General features: G+C 43.4%; 1 protein-coding gene across 2 annotated transcripts; it reads left to right on the top strand.

Annotated features, from left to right (window-relative positions):
- The first annotated feature begins 1,050 nt into the window (after nt 1–1,050).
- On the top strand, nt 1,051–23,993 carry mef2ca (myocyte enhancer factor 2ca). Of its 2 annotated transcripts, none has more exons than XM_034709525.1 (10): nt 1,051–1,146; nt 3,400–3,559; nt 6,592–6,795; nt 21,048–21,191; nt 21,275–21,467; nt 21,567–21,611; nt 21,822–21,988; nt 23,205–23,331; nt 23,423–23,522; nt 23,654–23,993. In XM_034709525.1, exons 2-10 carry the CDS (start codon nt 3,506–3,508, stop codon nt 23,991–23,993), a joined length of 1,374 nt encoding a protein of 457 aa, XP_034565416.1. In that variant the 5' UTR covers nt 1,051–1,146; nt 3,400–3,505. The 2 variants fall into 2 exon arrangements, with proteins under 2 accessions (XP_034565416.1, XP_034565417.1); XM_034709526.1 differs by having other exon boundaries at nt 21,278–21,467.
- Nucleotides 23,994–25,505: the final 1,512 nt, after the last annotated feature.

Below are 25,505 nucleotides of genomic sequence, written 5' to 3' on the forward strand. Positions count from 1 at the left end.
GTAATGACACTTTGTAACAACACTTTGTAACGACTCTTTGTAACGACTCTTTGTAATGACTCTTTGTATCGACACTTTGTAATGACATTTTGTAACAACTTTTTGTAACGACACTTTGTAACGACTCTTTGTAACATTTTGTAACCACACTTTGTAACGACATATGAAATTACACTTCGTAACATTTTGTAACGACACTTTGTAAAATTTTGTAACGGCACTTTGTAACAACACTTTGTAACAACATAGTAACAACACTTTGTAACAACACTTTGTAACAACACTTTGTAACAACACTTTGTAACATCACTTTGTAACAACACTTTGTAACAACACTTTGTAACATCACTTTGTAACATCACTTTGTAACAACACTTTGTAACAACACTTTGTAACAACACTTTGTAACATCACTTTGTAACAACACTTTGTAACAACACTTTGTAACATCACTTTGTAACAACACTTTGTAACAACACTTTGTAACATCACTTTGTAACATCACTTTGTAACAACACTTTGTAACAACACTTTGTAACAACATAGTAACGACACTTTGTAACATGTCTTCCTACCTGCACTTCTTAACACAACTTTGCAACAACATTTTGTAAAAACACTTCATAACGACACAAACTCGTACAGCCACTTCCTCGTTCGACTCAAAGTTCACCTCCGAACTCTTCTCAACACTTAACGACGTTTTTAGCTAACTTTGTAACCTGACTTCTTATCGGCCTTAGTAACTCAACTCTGTCACGTCACTTTGACACCTTGTAAAGACGCCTCCTAAAGACACTCCTGAACCACACTTTGTAAATTCCACTCCTGAGCCAACACTAATTATTAATCATTTTATTCCATTTAAACAGACTACAGGTTTAACGTCACATGTTCAGTTTAACTTCGTAACACATCTTCATAACACCATTCCAGGTAGCGCCATCCTGTAACCCCGTTTCATAATCCCACTTTGTAATCCCGCTTCTTAACGCCACCTGGCACACTTAGTGACGGAGCGTTTGTGGCCAAAGCTCACCAAACTGGGCGAGCTGCAGGAGACGTTCACCTGCTTCAGGTGTGCAGGCGTGTGGACCAGGTGTGGGATCTGACTTGACCAGGACTCAGGATTATTATGCTTTTAAAGTGCGTGAGTTGAAAGAAGATTTTTTTAAAGTATAACAGTGTTGGCTGATTGGCAAGTTTTAGATAATGTTAACAATGGAGCACTATGGCACAGAGGAAGATGACAAACACACACACACACACACACACACACACACACACACACACACACTTGTTAGCAGAATGAAAAGCTGCTTGTGACGCCTCTTTGTCAAGGCCTCACAGCGGCATTGTTCAGCATCTGTGTTGTTTTCTTCTTCTGTTTCCTCGTTCTTCGCTCCTTGTAAACATGCTGGTGTCTGGTTGCTGGTTGAGCTTTTCAAAGGAGGAGAGAGGGATGAGAGTTTCTGCAGCTGTGGGTCTCAAAGCGATGAATTATTGTTGGTTTTGGATGCTGTGAGGGGGTGCGTTCACAACCGCTATCAAAGTGTTGTAGTCGGTTAAAAGTTTAGATGAACTGAGCCGCAGAGAAGCGGAGAAACTGCTCCCGATGAAGGGTTTGGGTTTGGTTTGGAGTTGAAATGTTTCATGCAAAATCCGGTGACCATGCAGCCGCTCTTATTAATGAATCCACACATGATGGTTGAGGATTCTCAGCTGCAGGAGCTTGCATAAATTCAGTGTTGTAAATCAGTTTGTATTTCTAGGTTTTAGGATGTTCATGAAGATGCCAAGATGTGTAATTGAACGTATAATAAGAACAATCTGGTTTTATGAAATGCAGCTGTCAATAACTCTAGTAATGATGATGAGGAGGAGGAGGAGGAGGAGGAGGAGGAGGAGGAGGAGGAGGAGGAGGAGGAGGAGGGAGAGACATAAGAACATATAAAGAACAGTTTGGACTTGAAAGGAGCGCCGCAGTCATTATCTGGCCTCTTTTTGTTCAGAGAGCACACCTGCGTCATCCTCTTACGTCTTCACGAATCCCAATTTCATTCTCCATTTCCTCCCGCGTGCCTGCGGGCTGGCAACTCCTGAAAAGCAAGCACGCCTTTTTTTTTTCTTTCTCTCTTTCTCTCTCTCTCTCTCTCTCTCTCTCTCTCTCTCTCTCTCTCTCTCTCTCTCTCTCTCTCTCTCTCTCTCATCCAACCCGCCGTGATGACAGTCAGCCGAGCTGCCAAGAAAACCTGCCGTGCGTGTTTGTGTGCGTGTGTTTGTGTTTGTGTGCGTCTGTCTCACCGTGTGTGAACATCCAGTTAACTCGGCGACCCAAGCTCTTAAGCTCCACTTCAGGAGCGACACACGGGTCACATGGCACACACACACACACACACACACACACACGTTTCACACACGTTCTGCATGCACTGATAGGCCTGTGGCACTGTATAACACACACTCTGTCACCTCTTTGTGCCGCCTGTGCTCGTCATCGCTGCTCTCAACAGACTCAGTTTTATTTTGATATTCAGATATTTTGTGTATCCAAGGTTTCTCTTTCATAGAAACATAATAAACTTAAATAAAGAAGAGAAGAAGATGTTGACTTCTGCTCCTGAACATCTGTGAGTTTCACCTTGATGAGATTCATCTCCTGCTCCTGTAAAGCGAACACCTTATCATCTCTACAGATCATTTCCTCTGAAGCCGCCTGATAAACACGCTATCATTAAAAAGAAATGAAAGCTGTTTTCTCTCCTCAAAGAAACCTTTAAACTCTACCATCATTTTAACCTCGGTTACAAAGAATTAACCTCTCCATCGACACGGCTTTATTTAGAGATCTCTCTTTATTTGAGTGTTTCCCGCTCTCTGGTCCCGTCGCAGCCTCAGGCTTTAAATGCGGTTTCTCAAAACCTGCAGATGTTTGTAACGCGGCGCCCGATAGAGCCAGACTCCCACCTCCTCTGTATTTGCATGCTGCTGACGTACCCGGGTGTTTCACTTCCTCCTGAGGGTACGCTAACCCCCTGAGGAGGCCGTGTCTCTGGGGCGTGTCAGGGGTGGAGGGGGGGGGTACAGGACGAGCACACAAACAGATCAAACGCAGCCTGTCTGTGCGTGCATGGCGGTTGAACTCTGCATTATAACATGACATGCTACCCACACGTAATCCGGCTTCTCCTAATTAAACGCTGTGTTCGTACACGCTTCTGTTTGTGATCCATCACCGTGGAAATGTGTGGATGTTGACACGCCACCTCTGCAGGTGTGACACACTCCTAAACTAGTTTATCCTCTTCATGTCGTCCGTGTGCAGGCATGTGTGTGTGTGTGTGTGTGTGTGTGTGTGTGTGTCTGACTCTGATGATTCTGTTTGTGTGTTTTTTTCAGGAGCCAGAAGTTTGGGATTGAAAAGTGAAAAACAGTGAAGAGCTGAACGTCGAGTGAAGGATTCAGAAGAGAAGACGAAAGAGGAGAAACACACAAAATAGCCAGGATGGGGAGAAAAAAGATTCAGATAGCGCGGATTATGGATGAACGGAACAGACATGTGAGTATAAAGACGTGCACATGTTACACCTTGATGACTTTCATCAGATGTATGTGAAGGCAGCAGTCACACAAACATGCAAAAACCTGCTGCAGATTCTTAGCTTCATGTCGTTTGCACAAATTTGTATACTCGGGTCATTTGCATGCAAACGGAAGCAACTTCACTTTCCTCTACATAACTGTGGGAGCTCAGACTCTGACTGAACTCTGCACAAACCTCCACTTATTGACTTATTCCAACACACTCTTCCCTTTTCCACAAAGCCCTGAAAAAAGTCAAGATTTTAAATCAGGTCCTTCTAATAAGGCCGTCTCTGAAATCTGCTTCATCTGAGCAGCAAAGAAAGCACAAGAAAATGAGATCTCTCACCTTCTTTTCTCTTCTTTCTGATAAAGTAGTTGAATGGATGGATAAATAAATACCCAGCAAGACACTTGACTTAAAAAATACAAGAAAGCCGAGGTGATAAAGCAACATTTTCTAGTGCTTGTTCACTGTTGGACCTCACAAACTGAACGACAGAGTGGTGCAGTGGCAGGCAGGCGTGGGCTGGTTGCTCGGTCATGGGAAGAACTCGTTGAATCAACTGAGTTACATTCAGTCTTTGGAAATTCATCCACCAAGTGTAGCAACATTTTTCAGAATATCAGTCATTCAGAGATCCTTTCCCATGTACGTAGTTCGAGAATCCGTCCCGGCGCCACCTACTGTTGTAATGGCACCAAATTTGGCAGGGCCATTCAGGAGTCTTATCTACATGTGTCCTGCAAATTTGGTGACTTTTGTTCAAAGTTTGTAGCAAGAGTGGGGGGACAAAAACTTATTGGGCGTTTTGAATTTTGGTCTCAAAATCTCAAAAAAGTGTTTTAATCAATCAATCAATCTAGACCGGACTCTATGTTCTATTATTAACAAAGACCCGACATCAAGACCGGATAAGATCCAGTCCCATCCAGACAGGACTCAGTCTGATCTCATCTTAATCCACCATGAGCAGAGCACTTTGCAGCATTTAGCAAGTTACAGTGGCAAGGACAAACTTCCTTTAACAGGCAGAAACCTCCAGCAGGACCAGACTCATGTTAGACAAAAAGCACAAAATTTGGCACTACAGTTGTGCTCTTCTGCAGCGATTCAGCCACCAAAAGGGAAGCTGATTGGCCGAACAGTGAAAACTTCAACACACTTTCAGTGTTTGGTTGCTTTCTCACAGCAAATCTTCCACTTCTGCAACAAGTTTTAGATTCTCTTTAGGAAATCTGCTTTTTCTGATGTCTTATTTTGTTTGGATTCCCAAAAAACAGACGATTAAACCCAGAGATGAAACATATTTTCTGTATTTCAGGGCTTTAGATACTTAAAGTTATTTATCAAACACACAAAAACACCCTGCAGCTCCTCAGACTGATGATATAATGTCATATGATCCTCACAAGCTGCGACCCGGTCTACCGGGTCTAAGATATAACAAGACGAGAGCTCGTCGTCACTGAGACTCCTCTGCATTTTCACCCACAAATGCACACATTTTAACGCACACACTCTTACAAGTCATGTCTGGGGGAGGGGTTCCTCTTTTCCTGTTATGACAGGAAATGCAGGCACATGTGCTTCCTGACCCCTGACGCCACAGCAGGGCAGGACTGACCTCATCGTGGTCCTCCCCTCGACCGTTATCCTGATGCATGTGCGTGTGTGTAAAGAAGCATTCGAGTGTCATCTGTAACAATCAGATTTTATAGTTTAATATAGTTTAAGTTCTATTTTTATAGTGACAGTTTTTAGCAATATCACTTAAAAAAAGGTTAAATAAGGTCACATGTTTGGAGATAAATCTGGATTAAATACAGTGCAAGTATTAGCTTAAAGTGTTGTTTAAAAATATCCTTCATAGACTCACTTCAGCGTATATTTAACGGCCTCACCTTGTTTTTAATCTCAGCGATGATGGTCGGGCGTCTCAGGTGTTCAAACCAACAGGAACCGTCCCGCTCTCAGTGCTCGCTCTCCGCCCGTCCTCAGGCAGACATTGATTACCTTTTTTTAAGTTCAAATCAATTTCCAGACTCTTACAACTCCCATGAATTGTGCAATCCATTACCGTGAACACCAGGTGTGCATTTAGTTACATTATTAATGCGTGGTAATGCTGTTTAAGTGCCATTTGATTTTAATGGTCTGCGCTGCTTTTCCTCATATGGTATAAAAATAAATGGGAACTAATGGACGTCTGGGAGCGCTGACAAAAGACCTCCAACTTCAAGCAGAGTCTGAAGAGTTTGCAGACATGCTAGCAGCTATTTGAGACTCTGCTAAATCAGCATGCTAACTTTCTTCTCTTTGTAATTATTATTTCATTTTTTTAAGTTATATTTTTGGACCTTTTTGCCTTTATTTGATAGGACAGCTGAAGAGAGACAGGAAATGTGGGGAGTAGAGAGCGAGGGGAGACATACAGGAAATGGTTGACCGGCTGGGAATCAAACCAGCAACCCCTGCGACGAGGACTGTAGCCTCTGTATGTGGGGCGCTTGCATGCTAGTTAGTTTAGCTAGTTAGTTAGTTAGTTTCACCCAATCCAAGGTGTACCCCATGTCTTGCCCAATGACAGCTGGGACAAGATGGCCGCTCCCATTGTTTGACTTCGGTGTACCAATGGGTGACATCACTCAGGCTACGTCCATATTTGATACAGTTAATGGTAAGAATGTAGTGGATACTGTTCCCCAAACATAGCATGCTAATAATTACAATCCTCTGGACTAAATTCTCCTGATATTTTACTCAAAACGATCAACTTTAACCTCTAGGTGGCGCTATATTAAATATCAGATGATCACCAAACTTGGTAGGATTTATCTTCTGGGTGTCATGAATATTTCTGCCAAATTTCATCTCCATACCTGCTGATGTATTCCACTTACAAGCAAACATGTACTCCAGGTAGAGTCACAGGATCCTAGGCCTTATCCTCTGGGGACCATGACTGTCGAGATCCAACGCCAACCTTTTCCTCCTTTCCCCTCCAGGTGACTTTCACCAAGCGTAAGTTTGGTCTGATGAAGAAGGCGTACGAGCTGAGCGTACTGTGCGACTGCGAGATCGCCCTCATCATCTTCAACAGCACCAACAAGCTGTTCCAGTACGCCAGCACCGACATGGACAAAGTTCTGCTCAAATACACCGAGTACAACGAGCCGCACGAGAGCCGGACCAACTCGGACATCGTGGACGTGAGTAATAGACCTTCACACGCACACACCCGAACTGGCGGTAGAGCTGCAACCCTTTGATTACATGATCAGTCAATCAAGGGAGAAGAAGCTGAACGAGTTTGTTTGATATCAATGAGTCCAGAGATCTTCAGGCTGTGGACTTCTGGTTGGACAAAAACAAGATATCTCTAGATGCTGTCTTGAGTTCTAGAAAGTCTGAAAGCTCCTTTTTCACTAATTTTAATCATTTAATGACTGTTCTATACTCTGTGGATCTTTGCTGATGCTCTCCCCGCCTTGGCTTGTCATGTATGCACATGAAATGAAAGAGAGGGGAGGTATTCTCTCTGCCCACCTTCAGACTTTGGCATTCCAGTTACGCATGTTGAAGGGCAGGGGTCTTTGCTACTGCTCTCCCTGTCACATGAATGATAGTGGAGGTGTGCTCTACCCTCCTTTAGACTTCCAAGTACGCTAGTGGAAGGGCGGGGGTCTTTGCTACTGCTCTCCCTGTCACACGAATGATAGTGGAGGTGAGCTCTGCCCTCCTTTAGACTTCCAAGTACGCTAGTGGAAGTGCAGGGGTATTTGCTAATGCTCTCCCTGTCACATGAAAGAGAGTGGAGGTGTGCTCTGCCCTTCTGTAGACTTCCAAGTACGCTAGTGGAAGGGCAGGGGTCTTTGCTACTGCTCGCCCTGTCACATGAAAGAGAGTGGAGGTGTACTCTGCCCTCCTTTAGACTTCAAAGTACGCTAGTGGAAGTGCAAGGGTCTTTGCTACTGCTCTCCCTGTCACATGAAAGAGAGTGGAGGTGTGCTCTGCCCTTCTGTAGACTTCCAAGTACGCTAGTGGAAGGGCAGGGGTCTTTGCTACTGCTCGCCCTGTCACATGAAAGAGAGTGGAGGTGTACTCTGCCCTCCTTTAGACTTCCAAGTACGCTAGTGGAAGTGCAAGGGTCTTTGCTACTGCTCTCCCTGTCACATGAAAGAGAGTGGAGGTGTGCTCTGCCCACCTTTAGACTTCCAAGTACGCACGTGGAAGGGCAGGGAGCTCCAGGAACAGAGTCGTGTGGAAGTTTTTGTATTTCATGTTATTAAGAGATAAAGTAACTTTATAGGCACATGTACGGGACATACAGACGATCCAAATGATCCCCTGAACCTCAGAGTAACAGAAGCTAACCAATACTGATCGTATTTACATGAACTTGAGTATCTTCAAACATCGTATCTGACTCCAGGAACCGGGATTAGCCCTTAATCGGGTTTCTAGAAACCTGAGTTTGCTACCTGGAGAAGTCAAGAACAGGATCCCGCAGCATGAATACATCTCAACTTGGTTTCTGACAGCTGCAGACCACCGTACAGGATACAGGAAGTATGACACGGTGGCAGGCGTTCCCAGGCGTCTGTGCAAACAAGACGCAGTAATCAGGAACGGGGATGCAAGTATTTATGGTGTACACCAGGTTTCTCTGCATGCAAGTAAACGCCATATCACCAATATGATCAGAACCGGGATAAGGCTAATAACTGGGATGCTGAAGTCCATGTAAACACACTCAACACGACAAGACAGAGACGCACAGGTTGATGAATAAACGTAAAGCTTTGAGCATGCTGCGTCATATCACTAAGCTTCTAATTGTTCGTGTCGTAGTTTTCGTGCACGCAGCATCAGAGGAAATCTGAATCAGCTTCTTATTCAGGTCCAGAGCTCCACAGTCAGGCTGCGCACCAAACTGACCCTTGTTCTGCCTCGGCTTACGTAAGAGTGTTAGGAGAACACAATAGCAAGTGTGTGCCTGCTTGGACACATGCTAACACACACACACACACACACACACACACACACACACTGGACTCTAGGGCTAAGCATGACATGTCAACAAGGTCAACCCTAAGCTGTCAGGAGTCAGAGATCAGGCCGAGTCTGCTGCAGCTGCTGCGGCTGACGAGGAGGAGGAGGAGGAGGAGGAGGTTAAGTTCTCTTCCTCGTGTTCCCCCCCGCTCATCACCGCTCATCCTTTGTCTTCTCTGAAACATTAAAATGCTTTCAGTGTGTGTTCGGATCACACACTCCAGCCGGGTCATGAAAGTCCGCAGACCTTTAGAATAAAGAACCCTCAGGACGCTGCGAGCGCTCATGTGTGCACGTGTTCAGCCTGTATGTGTGTGGGTGTGTGGGTGTGTGTGTGCTTGCACCTGAGCTTTTCCCTCCACGCGGCCCACCACATGGGCTCTTGGCCGGCCCCGTCAGAACCGGGCTTACTTGCTCTGTAATCCTGTGTAATCTATTGCAATCCAGTTTAGCTCGTTACTCTAATCTGCCCAGCGGCCTCTTCTTCATCTCTGCTGAGAATCCACAGGCTGCAACCCAGCCCACTTATTTACTGTCACTGACTGCAGCGTCCACACTCACCTGCTGTCACATTAACCCTCCGCTTTCCTTCCTGGGAGTTCAGAGGAGTGTCTCTCGTTTGTCTCGGTGCTGACAGGCGTTAAAAAGTCACATATAATCTGCAGCTCTGCATTTTTATTCCCTTATACTTCATCCTTCTCATCAATCCTCATGACGCCAACCCAACTTACAGCTTTCAGATCATTCTCTTACTTTTATCTTCATGTTCTGGCGCTTCTGGGTGATAAAACACGACACTTTCATCACAGTTCAGTCTGATGCTTTAACATTTACTGTGTTTTTATTTCCCTAAGCCATGCAAACTCTTCACCTTGATGCAATTTACAGCTTTAAATGCTAAAGAGTGGTCGTAATTCTGCAGAAGTTTCCCAAATAAAACAGGAGAGTCCTTGAAATGTAGAAACATGTTTTCGTGCATCATATCTGATGATTCTTTTTAACCACTTAGCCTAAGAAATGTCAGATCAAAGTGCTTTCACATGATTTAGAAATGACTTAAAACCCCTCTGCATGAACTTTAAAAGACACACAAATAAAGCAGGGTAGGACATGTTGATGTTTGAGATGCATGAATGTGAAGTAGAGAACGCCGCTGTCTCTTTAAGCCTGGACAGAAACAAAGACACACGATGCACGCGTCGTGTCGTCGAGGTTTTAAAAAGCACCTGAAGGTCTCGAGCCGTCGCACATGCTCGCAGTGATTCCCGTGTTAGCTGCTGACTTTGGATTCTTTGCCAGAGCAGCAGGTTTAATCTGCGGCTCTCTGAATGGAGGATGAGAGGGGATAGAAGTCTTTGAGAAACATGTGTAACCTCTGAGGGTAAAACAACAACACATGGCACCGCGCCGTGCCAAGGTCTGAGACGCCGTGCCAGAGTGGAAGAAAGAGGAGGTTCTCCCCGGGCTGACGTTTTTAAAGTTTGAAGACTTTGATCAGAAAATAGATGAAACTCTTAAAAGCTGCGTGTGAAGATGGAGGAAGGGTGGGGTTAGCTTAGCTTAGCATAAAGACTGGAGGCAGGGGGAAACAGCTAGCCTGGCTCTACACCACGTGTGGAAATAATGTTTCAGGGTTTAATATTTGGACAAGATCCGGGCAATATGACCTCTTGATATTTAACTTTATATACAATGATTTCTTTATATAACTTGATAAGTCTGCTAACTCAGTTAACCCTTTAACATGTGCCACAGAAATAATTAATCTGTACCCACATTATATTTCAGCCTGTAGGGATGTCATGTCTCAAATAATTAACAAATACCTCATCATCCCAGAATTGTACAGTCTAGGCTGAAATCTTAAACCAGTCACCTCAGGATTTGCCCTTCCACATATGCACTTGGAAGGGTTGGGAGCTCCCAGTACAGATTCAATTTTGTGCCTTTATGATAGGACAGCTGAAGAGAGACAGGAAACATGGGGAGTAGAGAGTGGGGGAAGACATGCAGGAAATGGTGGACCGGCCGGGAATCGAATGCTTAGACCGCTAGACCACCAGCACCCCAAGAACAGATTTGTTTTAATGCAAAGGAAAGACTTCTCAGGTTTTAATGGAGCTGTTCTTGTGAGTAGCATGCGTCTGCAAAAACGACGACTGCAGATTCAGGACTGAATTTCTGCGGCTGCAATTCCAGGACTCTTGTTGTTAGCGACAGCGCCACCTAGTGGTCACCAAGGACTGAATTATTAGAGTCCTAGAGCTCCTATTTTTAGTGTGTAGTGTAACCATTTTTACCGTCAACCTCCGGGCGTAAGAAATGAAGCCCAATGCGTAAGTGCTAAAAAAAACTGCAGTTCCTCAAGCGTCCACTGGAGGCTGACTCCAAAAGTGACAGAAACCACATACACACCCATTCAAAGAAGCCGATCTTCAAAGTTATATATTTTTGGGCCTTTTCTGCCTTTATTTGATAGGACAGCTGAAGAGAGAGAGGAAATGTGGGGAGTAGAGAGAGGGGGAAGACATGCAGGAGATGGTGGACTGGCCGGGAATCAAACTGGCAACCCCTGCAACGAGGACTGTAGCCTCTGTATGTGGGGCGCTTAGACCACTAGGCCACCAGCACCCCAAGAACAGATTTGTTTTAATGCAAAGGAAAGACTTCTCAGGTTTTAATGGAGCTGTTCTTGTGAGTAGCATGCGTCTGCAGATTCAGGACTGAATTTCTGCGGCTGCAATTCCAAGACTTTTGTTGTTTGAGACAGCGCCACCTAGTGGTCACCAATGAAAACATTTGTAGTGTCTAACCTGGTTTTTAGTGTGTAGTGTAACCATTTTTACTATCAACCTCTGGGTGAGAGAATGAAGCTGATGCAGGAGTGCTAAAAACTGCAGTTCCTTGAGCGTCCACTAGAGGCTGGCTCCAAAAGCGTCGGAAACCACATACACACCCATTCAAAGAAGCCGATCTTAACAGCAGAAATAAACATGTTTACAGCCTATCTATCAGCACCCTCTGTACCGGGTTAATAGATATTAAGATTATGAGTTTTGCATATTTAGGGGCGTGGCTTACTTGACTGACAGGCGGGCACCCTGTAGTTGTTAGCGACAGGCTTAAATGCCGCCATAACTCCACCTTTTTGCCTCACACTAGATCAAGCAAAGTTAGGTTGAGTTAGCATTTCCAATATGGTGGCGTCCATCTTTTATACAGGCGATGGTGGAAACAGGGTGCTAGATCTGCAGCTCAGGCTCTGCAGACACACACTCCAGGTTCCCCTTTAAAACAAACAGTAAGACAACATCTTTACTGCAGCCTTCAGAAACTCTCCAACAACACATAACTCAAAAAGTGAGAACATACCAAACACAGAGCGGCCTGTAACAGAAGCAGAAGACTTCCTGTTTGCAGTCTGAGTAGTATTGACAGATCACAAATCAGCAGGCTTTGGCTGAGAGCGGCAGACAGGGAGAGAGGACCCTGTAGTAACATAAGGAACCTCTCAGCGGGCACCGGATGACGTTTCAGCCTCTTATTTATCTAAAAACAAATCCACTAATGTCTATAAGATGTCCAATCACGGCGTTCAGTGTCTGTTCTCAAAGCCCACAGTGACGTCTTCAGACCGGAGTTGTTTTATGAGTCAGTCATCGAGTCGAACATGTTCAATTTTCCATCACGTAACCTTCAAAAAACTCCAGAATCCTCTCAAATGAGACGCTGGAAAAAAAGGAACTTTGATTTTTCTTTCAGCTTGAATAATAACAGAAAGGATGAAAGGTGCTGGTTTTAAAGTTTGTGGAGTGTGTGTGTGTTTTCAGGAGTGTGAGGAGTGTGAGCACAAAGCTGTGAAAAAACTCGACCCCATGAAAAAACTGTCAGACAGGAATTCAGTCGAAGAGAGGCTCCTTTGTTTTGGTCATCTTTTTTTTTCCCCTCATGTGGCGTGTTGGCATGTTGCCCCCCCATGTGTGTGTGTGTGTGTGTGTGTGTGTGTGTGTGTGTGTGCTAGATAACCATCAGCTTATTGTATTTGTTCATTGAGCCTGGGAACTTTGCTGCTATTTTTAAATCAGAGGAGTTCTGCATTCCTCACTTTTGCTCTGTTAACCTTATTTTGCTGCTCTGTTGTGTGGGTGTGTGTGTGTGGGTGTGTGTGTGTGTTTCAGATTAGAAACAGATGAAGTTTTAGCACACACACACACACACACACACACACACACACATTGTGACGCTCACATATGCTCGCAGAGTTAGTCCAGTTCCTTTGTGTTGGCTGCGATCCCGCCCATCTAAATGGCTGGAAACCGGTAGTGGGTCTAAAAATAGCCCGGTACACAGCTAAGAATAGACATGACGGGGCTGTGAGCGTGTGTGTGTGAGCGTGTGTGTGTGAGTGTGTGTGTGTGTGTGTGAGTGTGGTTTGCCTGCTGGATGAGTGTATGACTGTGTGAGCCGCTGGAGGAAAATAAAGAGGAGGAAGAGAAGCAACTTAAGGCTGAGTAACCGAGCCTTAGTTCCCCACAACCTCCACATCCTTCTCCTTCTCCTTCTTCTCCTTCTCCTTCTTCTTCTTCTCCTTCTTCTTCTTCTTCTAAACTTTTATATGTTTCCCTCTTGAGTCAGTCTCAGGCTTTAAGGAGGTTTCTTTCCTGTTACTGTGTTCGTAAAGTTTCATTGAATCACGTTTTAATCAAACCTTTTCATACGAAGAGAAACGGATCACATAGGTCTGTGATTAATACTCAATCCTGATTGGTCGAACCCTCGGCACAACAGTGATTATTTCTAAATAGCAAAGGTGACGTCAGAGATGTCCAATCAAATCAATCCGGCACGTTTCAGCTCTGCCTGTTGACACTGTGGTAAAATAAAGATGGATGAAGAAGCACAGAAAGCGGTCTGCCCTCTAGTGGTTAAGAGGAGTACTGAAAAGAGACGCAGATAGTGCTCACGAATGCGTATGCCACCCCCTGTGATTGGTCCACAAGGCAGCATCATGTTCCCTTCTATACTTTCCATCTCCTCTGACGTCTCCTCTCTTTCCTTCTTTGTAATAACTTCTGTCTGATCAACGGGGCGACATGTCTCAGCTTCAATTTAACCTGACATCTCAGAGTCGCTGTGAAAAAGCAAGAACAAAACACAGCAGGACAGGAAACAGTCGACTTGAAACCACACTGCCCCCAAGTGTTACGGAGGAGTATTGCAGGACGATGCAGACACTTTTGAGAAACGCGTATGTCGCGCTCACGAAGGCGTACGAAGAATAAACGCGGCTTCATGAGGCAGCAACGTGAGTCCTCTAAGATTAAGGTTTCCATTAATGATGCTAACATGCTTCTAATGCTCACACCAGGCGTGAGTAAAATCATTTGCTCGCTTTATTTGAACACAAGAATGTTTCGTGTTTACTCGCTTGATTCGTGTGTACGCAAGTACCCAACGCCGAGAGGCCGGTGATGCTAATTGGGGCAACTTCCTTCCCCCTCACTTGCCTCAAAGCAAGCTTGTGTTTATTCCAGTTTCAATTAGAAATAAAAAAAACTGTTGGTTTCGAACCCCCGCCGGTCCATTCTTCACATCATACCTCCTAAAAGGTTCCCCATGATTGGCCGTTGCGGCACGAATTATTCAAAAGCGAGTATAGCATTGAATGTGACACGAATTTGTACGTAAAGCTCACTTCAGTCATTTCATTTCATTTATTTATTTATTGAAATGAGACAATGCACATTAATCAACATTAATGCATTGAGCATCAATGTAAATGCACTGGGCTTAGCACAGATGCTAAACTTCAGCCGTAGTCCCAAGGCAAAACACAGACAGACAAAATCAAACAATCAGCACCATTCCCATCTCCTAAGAAGAACTCACGTCTTGTAGCATCTTTACGTTGACTTTAAATATGAGAGATCCTTCATAAGATCTTTGTTCTGAGTCTCAGCATGTTCCCCCTTGGCTGAACATTAATCTATATGAACCCTCCCCAGATCAGATTCAAGAGAATCATCAGATTTCAGTCTTTAGATTCACATCAATCTCACACTGAAGCTTCACTTCTACAAACTGCAGGACTTTTACTCGCGCCGCGTCGTGTTTACACACTGCGGTGCGAGTACACTGCTGCACACATGTACTCCTCAGAGCATCCTCAGATGTGGTGAAGAAGGTGGAGGAGGAGGAGGAGACCACCCACGAAAAAGAGTGCGGTAGAAGGACCTGGAAGTGTAAAAACAGAAAAACCAGATCGATGGAAAAGTAAAGCGGAGAGGGCGGAGGTGTGGAAGGTTAGGGAGGAGCAGGAGGGAGGGAGGAGCAGGAGGGAGGGAGGGGGGTGATATTATGGCATCTTCCTCCCTCCCTCTTCAGCTGTCTCCAGGAAGCTGTTCAAACCACCTGCCACCACACACACACACACACCCCGACACACACATTCCTGACCCGCAGCATAAAGATAATTTACTCCAGCACAGTTGAAGGAGCTCAGCTCGAGTGATTCCACGTCACACTAACTTTACACTCTAAATACTCCATGTTCTGCTTCACTGCGTTTATCTCAGAGTGACGACGAACAACTGAGGGAACAAACCCGACCGGTTCTCTGACAGTGTTCACATCAGCTGTTCCAAACCGGGGAGGGGGGGGAGGGGACTCCTTCATGAAGTCAGAGGATAAACCTCGAGAGGGTCTCTATAAATAATGTGACAGGACACAAGAAAAGATCATCCATGGGCTTTTCATGTTTCCTCCAAGTTTCCTCTTTTTATTAATATTTGGTTGGTTTTATTTGCCAGAAGTTCTCCAAATTAGATTAACACCGACGTAAAGAAGTCGAGATATTCTTACGTTAACATAAAAATGCTCTCATGAGCGGTCAAAGGTAAACACTACTTCGCTTTAAGATGTCCCATCTGAGGCTAGTTTCTGAGGAAGTGACGTAAAGTAGATGATGTGACGTAAAGTAAAGGAACAAACGTAAAGTAAAGGTACGAACGTAAAGCAAAGGAAGTGACGTAAAGAAAAGAAGTGACGTAAAGTAAAGAAGTGACGTAAAGTAAAGAAGTGACGTAAAGTAAAGGAAGTCACGTAAAGTAAAGAAGTGACGTAAAGTAAAGGAAGTGATATAAAGTAAAGGAAGTGACGTAAAGCAAAGGAAGTGATGTAAAGTAAAGAAGTGACGTAAAGTAAAGGAAGTGATATAAAGTAAAGGAAGTGACGTAAAGTAAAGAAGTGACGTAAAGTAAAGAAGTGACGTAAAGTAAAGAAGTGACGTAAAGTAAAGGAAGTGATATAAAGTAAAGGAAGTGACGTAAAGTAAAGAAGTGACGTAAAGTAAAGAAGTGACGTAAAGTAAAGAAGTGACGTAAAGTAAAGGAAGTGATATAAAGTAAAGAAGTGACGTAAAGTAAAGGAAGTGATATAACGTAAAGGAAGTGATATAAAGTAAAGAAGTGACGTAAAGTAAAGGAAGTGATATAACGTAAAGGAAGTGACGTAAAGTAAAGAAGTGACGTAAAGTAAAGAAGTGACGTAAAGTAAAGGAAGTGACGTAAAGTAAAGGAAGTGATATAAAGTAAAGAAGTGACGTAAAGTAAAGGAAGTGATATAAAGTAAAGGAAGTGATATAAAGTAAAGAAGTGACGTAAAGTAAAGGAAGTGATATAACGTAAAGGAAGTGACGTAAAGTAAAGGAAGTGATATAAAGTAAAGGAAGTGATATAAAGTAAAGAAGTGACGTAAAGTAAAGGAAGTGACGTAAAGTAAAGGAAGTGATATAAAGTAAAGAAGTGACGTAAAGTAAAGGAAGTGATATAACGTAAAGGAAGTGACGTAAAGTAAAGAAGTGACGTAAAGTAAAGAAGTGACGTAAAGTAAAGAAGTGACGTAAAGTAAAGGAAGTGACGTAAAGTAAAGGAAGTGATATAAAGTAAAGAAGTGACGTAAAGTAAAGAAGTGACGTAAAGTAAAGGAAGTGACGTAAAGTAAAGGAAGTGATATAAAGTAAAGAAGTGACGTAAAGTAAAGAAGTGATATAAAGTAAAGGAAGTGACGTAAAGTAAAGGAAGTGACGTGAAGTAAAGGAAGTGACGTAAAGTAAAGGAAGTGACGTGAAGTAAAGGAAGTGACGTAAAGTAAAGGAAGTGACGTAAAGTAAAGGAAGTGACGTGAAGTAAAGGAAGTGACGTAAAGTAAAGAAGTGACGTAAAGTAAAGAAGTGACTTGAAGTAAAGGAAGTGACGTAAAGTAAAGGAAGTGACGTGAAGTAAAGGAAGTGACGTAAAGTAAAGGAAGTGACGTAAAGTAAAGGAAGTGACGTGAAGTAAAGGAAGTGACGTAAAGTAAAGAAGTGACGTAAAGTAAAGAAGTGACGTAAAGTAAAGGAAGTGACGTAAAGTAAAGGAAGTGATATAAAGTAAAGGAGGTGACATGAAGTAAAGGAAGTGACGTAAAGTAAAGGAAGTGACGTGAAGTAAAGGAAGTGACGTAAAGTAAAGGAAGTGACGTAAAGTAAAGGAGGTGACATGAAGTAAAGGAAGTGACGTAAAGTAAAGGAAGTGACGTGAAGTAAAGGAAGTGACGTAAAGTAAAGAAGTGACTTGAAGTAAAGGAAGTGACGTAAAGTAAAGGAAGTGACGTAAAGTAAAGAAGTGACGTGAAGATACAGTTGTAGAGCAAAGGTAGTGATGTAAAGTAAAGGTCTGAATGTAAAGGAAAGGAAGTGATATAAAGTAAAGGAAGTGACGTAAAGTAAAGGAAGTTACGTAAAGTAAAGGAAGTGACGTAAAGTAAAGGAAGTGACGTGAAGTAAAGGAAGTGACGTAAAGTAAAGGAAGTGACGTGAAGTAAAGGAAGTGACGTAAAGTAAAGAAGTGACGTGAAGATACAGTTGTAGAGCAAAGGTAGTGAAGTGAAGTAAAGTAAAGGTCTGAATGTAAAGGAAAGGAAGTGAAGTTAAGTAAAGGAAGTTATGTTAAGTAAAGGTACAGATGTAAAGCAAAGGAAGTGATGTAAAGTAAGCACCTACAACAGTAGAAACTGATGATTGGACGCTCAGGAACAGGAAGAAGGCCGCTCCACCATGATGACATATTGTCTCGTCTTATCATCAAATAATAGAAAAGTATTAATGAGGTCATCGATAAAGACTCAGGATGTTCAGGAGTCTCAATAATGGTTTCAATATCTATGAATATTAACAAGACCAGCTGATCACTCTCTCACTCTTTAAATCATGTATAACATGCTGCACAGACAGGAAACTCCCTCGGGAGGTGGTGGAGACCAAAAACAGAGATTAAAGAGAGTAAACACCAGACATGTATCGATCACACCACTCCAAATAATCCCGTCTCGATCATCTGTAGCTCCTGAATGATTAATGTAAAGATGATACACGGCGTTTATTTCCGCCGCAGAGACGAGAACAAACACTTCAGACGTCGTAGGTTTAGAGGAGCGATCTATTCCGGGCTGCATCGAGGAGGTTACCCACACCAGCTCCTTTTCTTTTATTGAAAAAGGAAGCAGTGGGCGTATTCTGGAGATGTGGAGAGTGTGTGTTTGTGTGTGTCTGTGTGTGTGTGTATGTGTGTGTGTGTGTGTGAAGAGGGGAAAGTGGGCTGCTGGAGTCGGTTTTATGTTTTAATAGACGAGCCAGATTGACAGATTGCGAGGGAGGGATGGGAGTGACGAGAGTCTCCGGCGAGGAGCAAAAAATAGCCTTCTACGGCCATCGCTCCGGTCGCCAGGCGAGTATTGGTGGTGGCTGCCTCACCCCCGTCCTCCCCCCTGCAGACCCCCACTCCTTCACTCCACAGCCAAACAGGTGGACATGACTGGGATGAGTGGGATAGCTGGACTGGGCCAACCGCTGAGCCCAGTGTGTGTGTGTGTGTGTGTGTGTGTTGCAGTGATCCAGTGACAGACTGGACTAATGGGCTGTGAAGTGCTGAAGCAGGAGACTGACGGCCAAACCACATACTGTACAACACACACAGACGCTGACTTTAGGGGGGAGGACTGTGACTTTAAACTTACATAAAAGTACGATTACTCCAGATTAGGAATACTCGGCTTCAAGCTGAAGTTTCCCAAAGAATCCTGCAGGGATAAACCTTTAAATTAAAGAGTAAGACGCTGTTTTAAAATCTAAAAACAGGCGTTAAATCTTCTGTTTCACGTCAACCAAACCTCATTCACAAAAACACCAATTTCACAGTGCAGGATTTAGGAGCGTCGTACTCTCTGTTGGATGATTTGCTTGTCTTATATTAATCTCTGATAGATTGTGTTGCATCCAAACTGACTTTATATTAAAAAACGGCAACACCAGAGCTCAAACAAACACACCAATCAAAGCAGCGGTTCACCAGGAGCTCCCACGTTCATGTTCTTAAAATGTAGTTTTACTCAGTGGAGTTTGGCGCCTTTGCAACGTCAACATTTCAACATTAAGTCTCTGTCTTTCTGCAGGATCCTTTCTGTGATGTTTTCAGACACTTGAATAATAATCTGAGTCTATCAGAGACTCATTATTCTCCCTTCATTCTGCAGGGAGTCAGATTGATGTGTTTGTTCTGTTTGTTTTAGTTTAAGGTGTGACATTACAGGAAATAAAAGTGAAAGTTAAGGAGTTCAAACATGCAGACACAGACATGTTGTAACCATCATCTGATACCTGAGTTAGAGGAGAGATTTCACAACACGAGGGGATGAGTCCTCGTCTGAACCGACATGTCCGACACGTCCGCCCTGACTTCACTCTCCTTCACTGAGACATACAAACCACAACACACACTTTATTTCTCATCAAGCTCCACTTTCACATGTTTCCTACTGTTTGTGTTCAGTCACACCGAACTCACTGTGAGAGGCGTCAAGGGGTTTTTACTTCTGCTCACATGGCGCCCTCTTGTGGTTGAAGCAGGCGTTACATCTTTGATTTAAAGGACAGGCATGCTCATGAAGTCTGCTGTGATAATACAAATAAAATATGTGTAATTAAAACAAGTTAAAGCATCAAAATGAAGAATACAAATAGTTAAAATAAACAGATTTAAAAAGGATAAGAGTTTAAAATGAAATAAAGAATAAAACTGAGTGGATCAATAAAAAGTGAATGAATGAATAAATACATAAAAATAGAATAAGATAAGAGTTAAAATTACTTAAATAATAAAGCAACATTTAAATCAATATTACAGTAAAGAAGTTAAGAAATTTATTTTAAATGTATTCCTTTAGAGTTCTTTAAGGGGAATTTTATTTCTTTTAAAATATGTTTTATTTCTTTATCTTGACTTGTGTGTTTTTATGATCTGCCTGTTTTATTTTCTGCCCATGTGAAGCTCTTTGTAATCTTGTTTTGAAAGGTGCTCTACAAATACAATTATTAATTATTATTATTAAAAGGTAAGAAATAAAATTGTTAAACCCTAACCATAAAAGCCAGACTGAATAAATAAGTTTTCTGAAATATGAAAGGATAAAGAGAAATAATAATCTTTGTGGTTTTAATAAATTAAAATAAATTCTCTCAGTTTGAGAAATGATGTTTAATCTGGGATATTCAGACTTCAAGAAGACGGCTTCTTCTGTGTCACAGATTTCATGCAAAAGCAAAGATTTAAACTAAAATCATGAAACTCTAAAACCCTCAAGAAATAAAACTTTTAAATCTTTGCATCGTGTAAAAATCAAAGTGACACATGTCGGCCTTTAAAGGCTGCAACTTTCACTTTTATGTTTTTTAATCTAAATTATTTTAATTATTCAATGCATAAAAGACATTTAAATTATTTAAAACTTTATTTAATTTTTTGTTATATTTATTATAAATCATAAATTAAAAAAAAAGATAACTCTCAAAGAAAACACATTTTCAAAGTTTTTAATATAAGATCAAATTTTTTGTAATTGTTTAAATTAATCCCAATACATTTTCACATGTACGCAGTATTTATTTTAAATTATAGAACCTCAAAAATATTTTGTTTTCAACATTTTACAATTTCTGAAATTCTGATTCTTGTTGATGTTGAGAAAATGTTTCCAAGACTTCCTTAAAAGCTTTTATTTTGTTAAAATCTATTCCTCTGATTTAACCAGAGTGGTATGTGTCGTCACTGATGCTCGCTCTGTTCTGGACCTCTGGCGGTCTTTGCTGCTGCTCTCCCTGCCAGAAAATTAAACATATCTTCATATTTGAGAAGCTGAAACCAGAGAATGTTCAGCCTTTCAGATCGATGATGGAAACCTCTGCAGCTGATTGTCCCTCAGATTGACTGATCAATAAGTGGAGTAATGTCTGCAGCTCTGAAGCCGATCAGCTGAGAGTCTGAGTGTGAGTGTGGATGTTAATCCTGATTATTGTGTGTCTCTCTCCTCTGATCAGACGCTGCGTAAGAAAGGATTAAACGGCTGTGACAGCCCGGACATCGAGGCCGACGACTCGGCCGGTCAGAGTCCGGAGTCTGAGGACAAATACCGCAAAATCAACGAAGACATCGACCTGATGATCAACAGACAGAGACTCTGCGTGAGTACCTGTCGCCTCTACCTCACAGGTTAATCCCTGAAGTCCACCAGGTGTTAACCAGGTAATCTGTGCTCCTAATCCAGCAGGGTCTGCCTCCCTCTAACTACGACATGGGGGTCTCCCTCCCCGGCGGTAACCCCGGCGGTCTGCTGTACTCTCACCCCGCCGTCGGCTGCGGTCTCTCCAACCACAACCTGCTGCCGGTCTCACACACACACCCGTCCCTGCAGAGGAACAGCATGTCCCCTCAGAGACCCTCCAGCGCTGGAAACGCAGGTGTGTGAACATGAACCTGATCCATGAACCTGATCCATGAACACGGCGTGAAGTCTGATCTGTGTTCCTGACCGTGTGTTTCTGTGTTTCTGTGTTTAGGACTGATGGGATCAGAGCTGCCGGGCTCGGTGGTCTCCAGCGTCGGTAAGACTGAACTTTATTTCTATTCTTTAAGAAGAGTAAGGAGTGACTCAAAGTAAAAACATTAAACTGATTTCAATATTTCTCCTCCTTCTTAATAAATGTTATTTATTAAACTTAAAGTCTGATTCTAAAGTCGAGCCTCCTCTTCCTCCTCCTCCTCCTCCTCCTCCTCCTCCTCCTCCTCCTCCTCCTCCTCCTCCTCCTCCTCAGTGAACGGCAGCTACAGCAGTCACTGCACCTCCCCCGGCCTCCTCTCTCCTGGAGGCGTCTCCAAGAACCTGCAGGAGAAGAGTCCTCCTCACATGAACATGAGCCGGAAACCAGACCTGAGGACCCTCATGCCCCCCTCCAACAAGTGCAACAACATGCCCACCATCGTGAGTAACTCCACCCACCTTCACGGTCCTTCATGTCACATCACCTCATATTTAAACATGTCTGCAGAGTCTGCAGAGTCTGCAGAGTCTGTAGAGTCTGTAGAGTCTGTAGAGTCTGTAGTGTCTGTAGTGTCTGTAGTGTCTGTAGAGTCTGTAGAGTCTGTAGAGTCTGTAGTGTCTGTAGTGTCTGTAGTGTCTGTAGAGTCTGTAGAGTCTGTAGAGTCTGTAGTGTCTGTAGAGTCTGTAGAGTCTGTAGACTCTGTAGAGTCTGTAGAGTCCGTAGAGTCCATAGAGTCCATAGAGTCTGGTATTCATGCATGGAACCTGGTTTTTGTTTTACCGCTGCGCTGCAGTGTGAGGACTTTGATCTCATGCTGGTGAGTATTTCTTAATTTAAAGGAGAACTATCAAAGTAAACGTTCACACGAGGAAACATCCCTCCTTTATAGACCTTATAACATCTCATATGTTTACCTTTGTTGTTGTTGTTGTTGTTGTTGTTGTTGTTGTTGTTGTTGTTGTTGTTGTGTGTATTAGTTTCCATCTTTAGCATCCTGTGTTTCGTGTGCACACTTTTTAAGTCTATAGCACAAGATGTAGTGCTGCTGCTCTCCCTGCCTTTACTTTTCATGTAAGCAACTTAAAAAGAGAGGGGAGGTGTGCTCTCCCCGCCTCAGGCTTTTACATTCCACGTTGGCAAATGGAAGGGCAGGGGTCTTTGCTGCTGCTCTACCTGCCACATGAAAGAGAGGGGAGGTGTGCTCTCCCCGCCTCAGGCTTTGGCATTCCACATACACATGTGGAAGGGCAGGAGTCTTCGCTGACACTCTCCCCGCCACATGAAAGAATGGGGAGGTGTCCTCTCCCCACCTCAGGCTTTGGCATTCCACATACACATGTGGAAGGGCAGGAGTCTTCGCTGACACTCTCCCCGCCACATGAAAGAGATGGGAGGTGTGCTCTCCCAAATATAACTTCCCTGACAACTTCTTCTGTTGTTAGAGGTTCCATCTGTTAGTTTTCAGACACCATTTATATCAACACCTGGTCATGCGTACGCTGTGGTTCCCAGATCCACTCCGACTGATAAATACCGGCCCATGAGTCTGATGTTCTCCCCGCCTTTCGATGCGTCACATGTTTAGACTCCATGACGGTTCAGAGTTCTTCTTCTGCGTGTTTCTCTCTGATGATCTCGTCTCTCTCTGTTTTTCAGAACCAGAGAATAAATCACTCTCAGACGGCTCAGACTCTGTCCACCCCGGCCGTGTCCCTCTCTGCTCAGACTCTGCCGGGTCAGGGGATGGGAGGGTATGCATCCAGTCTCTCCTCCTACGGCTCAGGTGAGTTCAGCAGGAACACACACACACACACATGCAGGCTGCTTTAACGTATGATGTGATTACTAAGAGTGTGTGTGTGTATGTGTCTCAGAGTTCTCCCAGGGCAGCGACCTGTCCGCTCTCGGGTTCGGTTCTGGTCTTGGTTCAATGACGAGCTGGCAGATCCAGAACCTGCAGCACGGACACATGGGGTGAGTGTGTGTGTTTGACGACTGTCAGAGACCTGGTTTAAGATCTGGTTTGTCTCTCTGAGAGGATCCTGGTGGTCTCAAAGGTCTCAGGTGTGAGGTACCTGACGTTCCTCTCTCTCTCTCGTTCTCAGGAACTTTCAGGACTCAAACATGAACCAGCAACACCAGCACCTCCAAATCAAGACCGAGCCGACCTCCCCTCCCCGAAACCGGAGCATGATGGGAGCCGGACTCGGAGGCGGCATCCACACATCCGGATACTCCTCCGCCGCGGGCCGGTGTCCCACCGAGCCGGGCCGCTCCCCCGGCGACAGCGCGGCGTCCAGCTGCGGGAGCTCGTACGAAGGCAGCGAGGACCGCGAGGATCACCACATCAACGACAACTTCCTGCTGCGACCCATGTCCAATCAGGACGAGCGGCACAGTCCGTCGGTGAAGAGGATGAGGCTATCAGAGGGGTGGGCCACATGATGGGAGGGGCCTAACGCCAGAGGGGGAGGGGCTTAGCAAAGTTACCTTATAGTGTTATTATTATTATTATTATTATTATTATTATTATCATATTCTTCTGTGCTGAGTGGGTGTGCTAACGTGTAACGTGTACATGAGAGGAGACAGAGGAGCGGCGCCTGACAGACGAAGATCAGGGTTTATCAAACTGCTCGCGACAAAGAGACGAAGACGACTTCCTCTCGCCGCAGAGAGAAACGTTCAAAGAGGGACGGGAGGCGGATTTAAAGTTTACAAGATAGTAAAAAGAAAGTCTAAGGCCTGAACTCAAACATGGATCCTTCTCCCCGTGAGCTGAAGTTAAAGATCTTCTCTCGTCGCGATCAGCAGTCTGATAAACTCGCCTTCGTCTGGAACACGCCGGCGAGCAGCCGGAGAGAGTTCGTACATGTACCGCTTGTTTTGTGTGTGTGTTCAGGGGGGGGCGGGGGAATATACGTAAATAACTAATATGTTACATGCACACGGAGTCTGTGCACACATGTATGCAAACTAACACAAAGTGAAGAAGTCTGGTACTCTGAACGTGAAGCTACTGGTGAGTTTAAATCAAACATGCATGGGAGAGAGCGAGCGTGAAGAGGCGGAGCGCTCCGTTCCACGCCGTGTTGCAGGTTCAACATTTTAAAACTTTTAGCACATTTTAATATGAATGTATGGAAGGGAGAGAGCGACAGAGATTAAAGGAAAGAGAGAGAGAGGAAGTGGGGAGAGGAGGAGGAGGAGGAGGGGTGAAGAAAAGAGAGAGAGAGAGAGAGAGAGAGAGAAGGTTCAGAGGGATGAGGAGGGTTTGAAGCTTTGGAGGATTTCACTTGATGTGAAGTCATGGATCAGAGAGGAGAAACTCAGAGCGGTGTAAAGAAACGTACAGAGGCAAAGAAAGGAAGGAATGATTTCAAAGTTTGGAGTGATTATATTCATTTATTGTCAACAGTCTCAAAATACAACAATTAAAAAAACGTCAAACTTCTTCAAAAGCGCTTTAAAAACAAAATAAAAACACTTAAAATTGTTTAAAAAATTACAACATGGAGTCAAAGAAAAGAAGGAATGATTCCAAAGTTTGGAGTGTTACAGTAATTTATTGTCAACAGTCTCAAAATACAACAATTAAAAAAACGTCAATGAAAATGTTCAAAAGATTGTTAAAAAGTGCTTAAAAAACAAAATAAAAACACTTCAAAAAATGTTTTCAAAAAGAAAGCAAAGAAAAAGTAAGATGAGTAAAAAAAAGGTGAAAAATATTTAAAAGATGAATTTAATAAAAATGTATTAAAAGAGTCGTGTAAAAAAAAAAAAACAAGCACTATTAAAAATATGAGTAAAATGTTTTTTAAAAAAGGGAAAGGTTTGCACAGAAGTTAAAGAAAACTTTTGGAAAATTCTAAAAAAATATATTATTTATTTAACTTTCAAACAAAGAAAACAAGGACTCTAAAAAAACATGACACATGTTCAACTCATAAAAACTTT

The sequence above is a fragment of the Notolabrus celidotus genome, chromosome 19, assembly GCF_009762535.1.
Source record: "Notolabrus celidotus isolate fNotCel1 chromosome 19, fNotCel1.pri, whole genome shotgun sequence".
NCBI classification, from domain to species: Eukaryota; Metazoa; Chordata; class Actinopteri; order Labriformes; family Labridae; genus Notolabrus; species Notolabrus celidotus.

Excerpts from the sequence above, each read along its gene's own strand:
- mef2ca (XM_034709525.1), top strand. The coding sequence starts at position 3,506 with ATGGGGAGAAAAAAGATTCAGATAGCGCGGATTATGGATGAACGGAAC. Across the intron at positions 21,192-21,274 it reads TCAACAGACAGAGACTCTGC|CAGGGTCTGCCTCCCTCTAA; the intron begins GTGAGTACCTGT and ends CTCCTAATCCAG. Across the intron at positions 23,523-23,653 it reads CTGCAGCACGGACACATGGG|GAACTTTCAGGACTCAAACA; the intron begins GTGAGTGTGTGT and ends TCTCGTTCTCAG.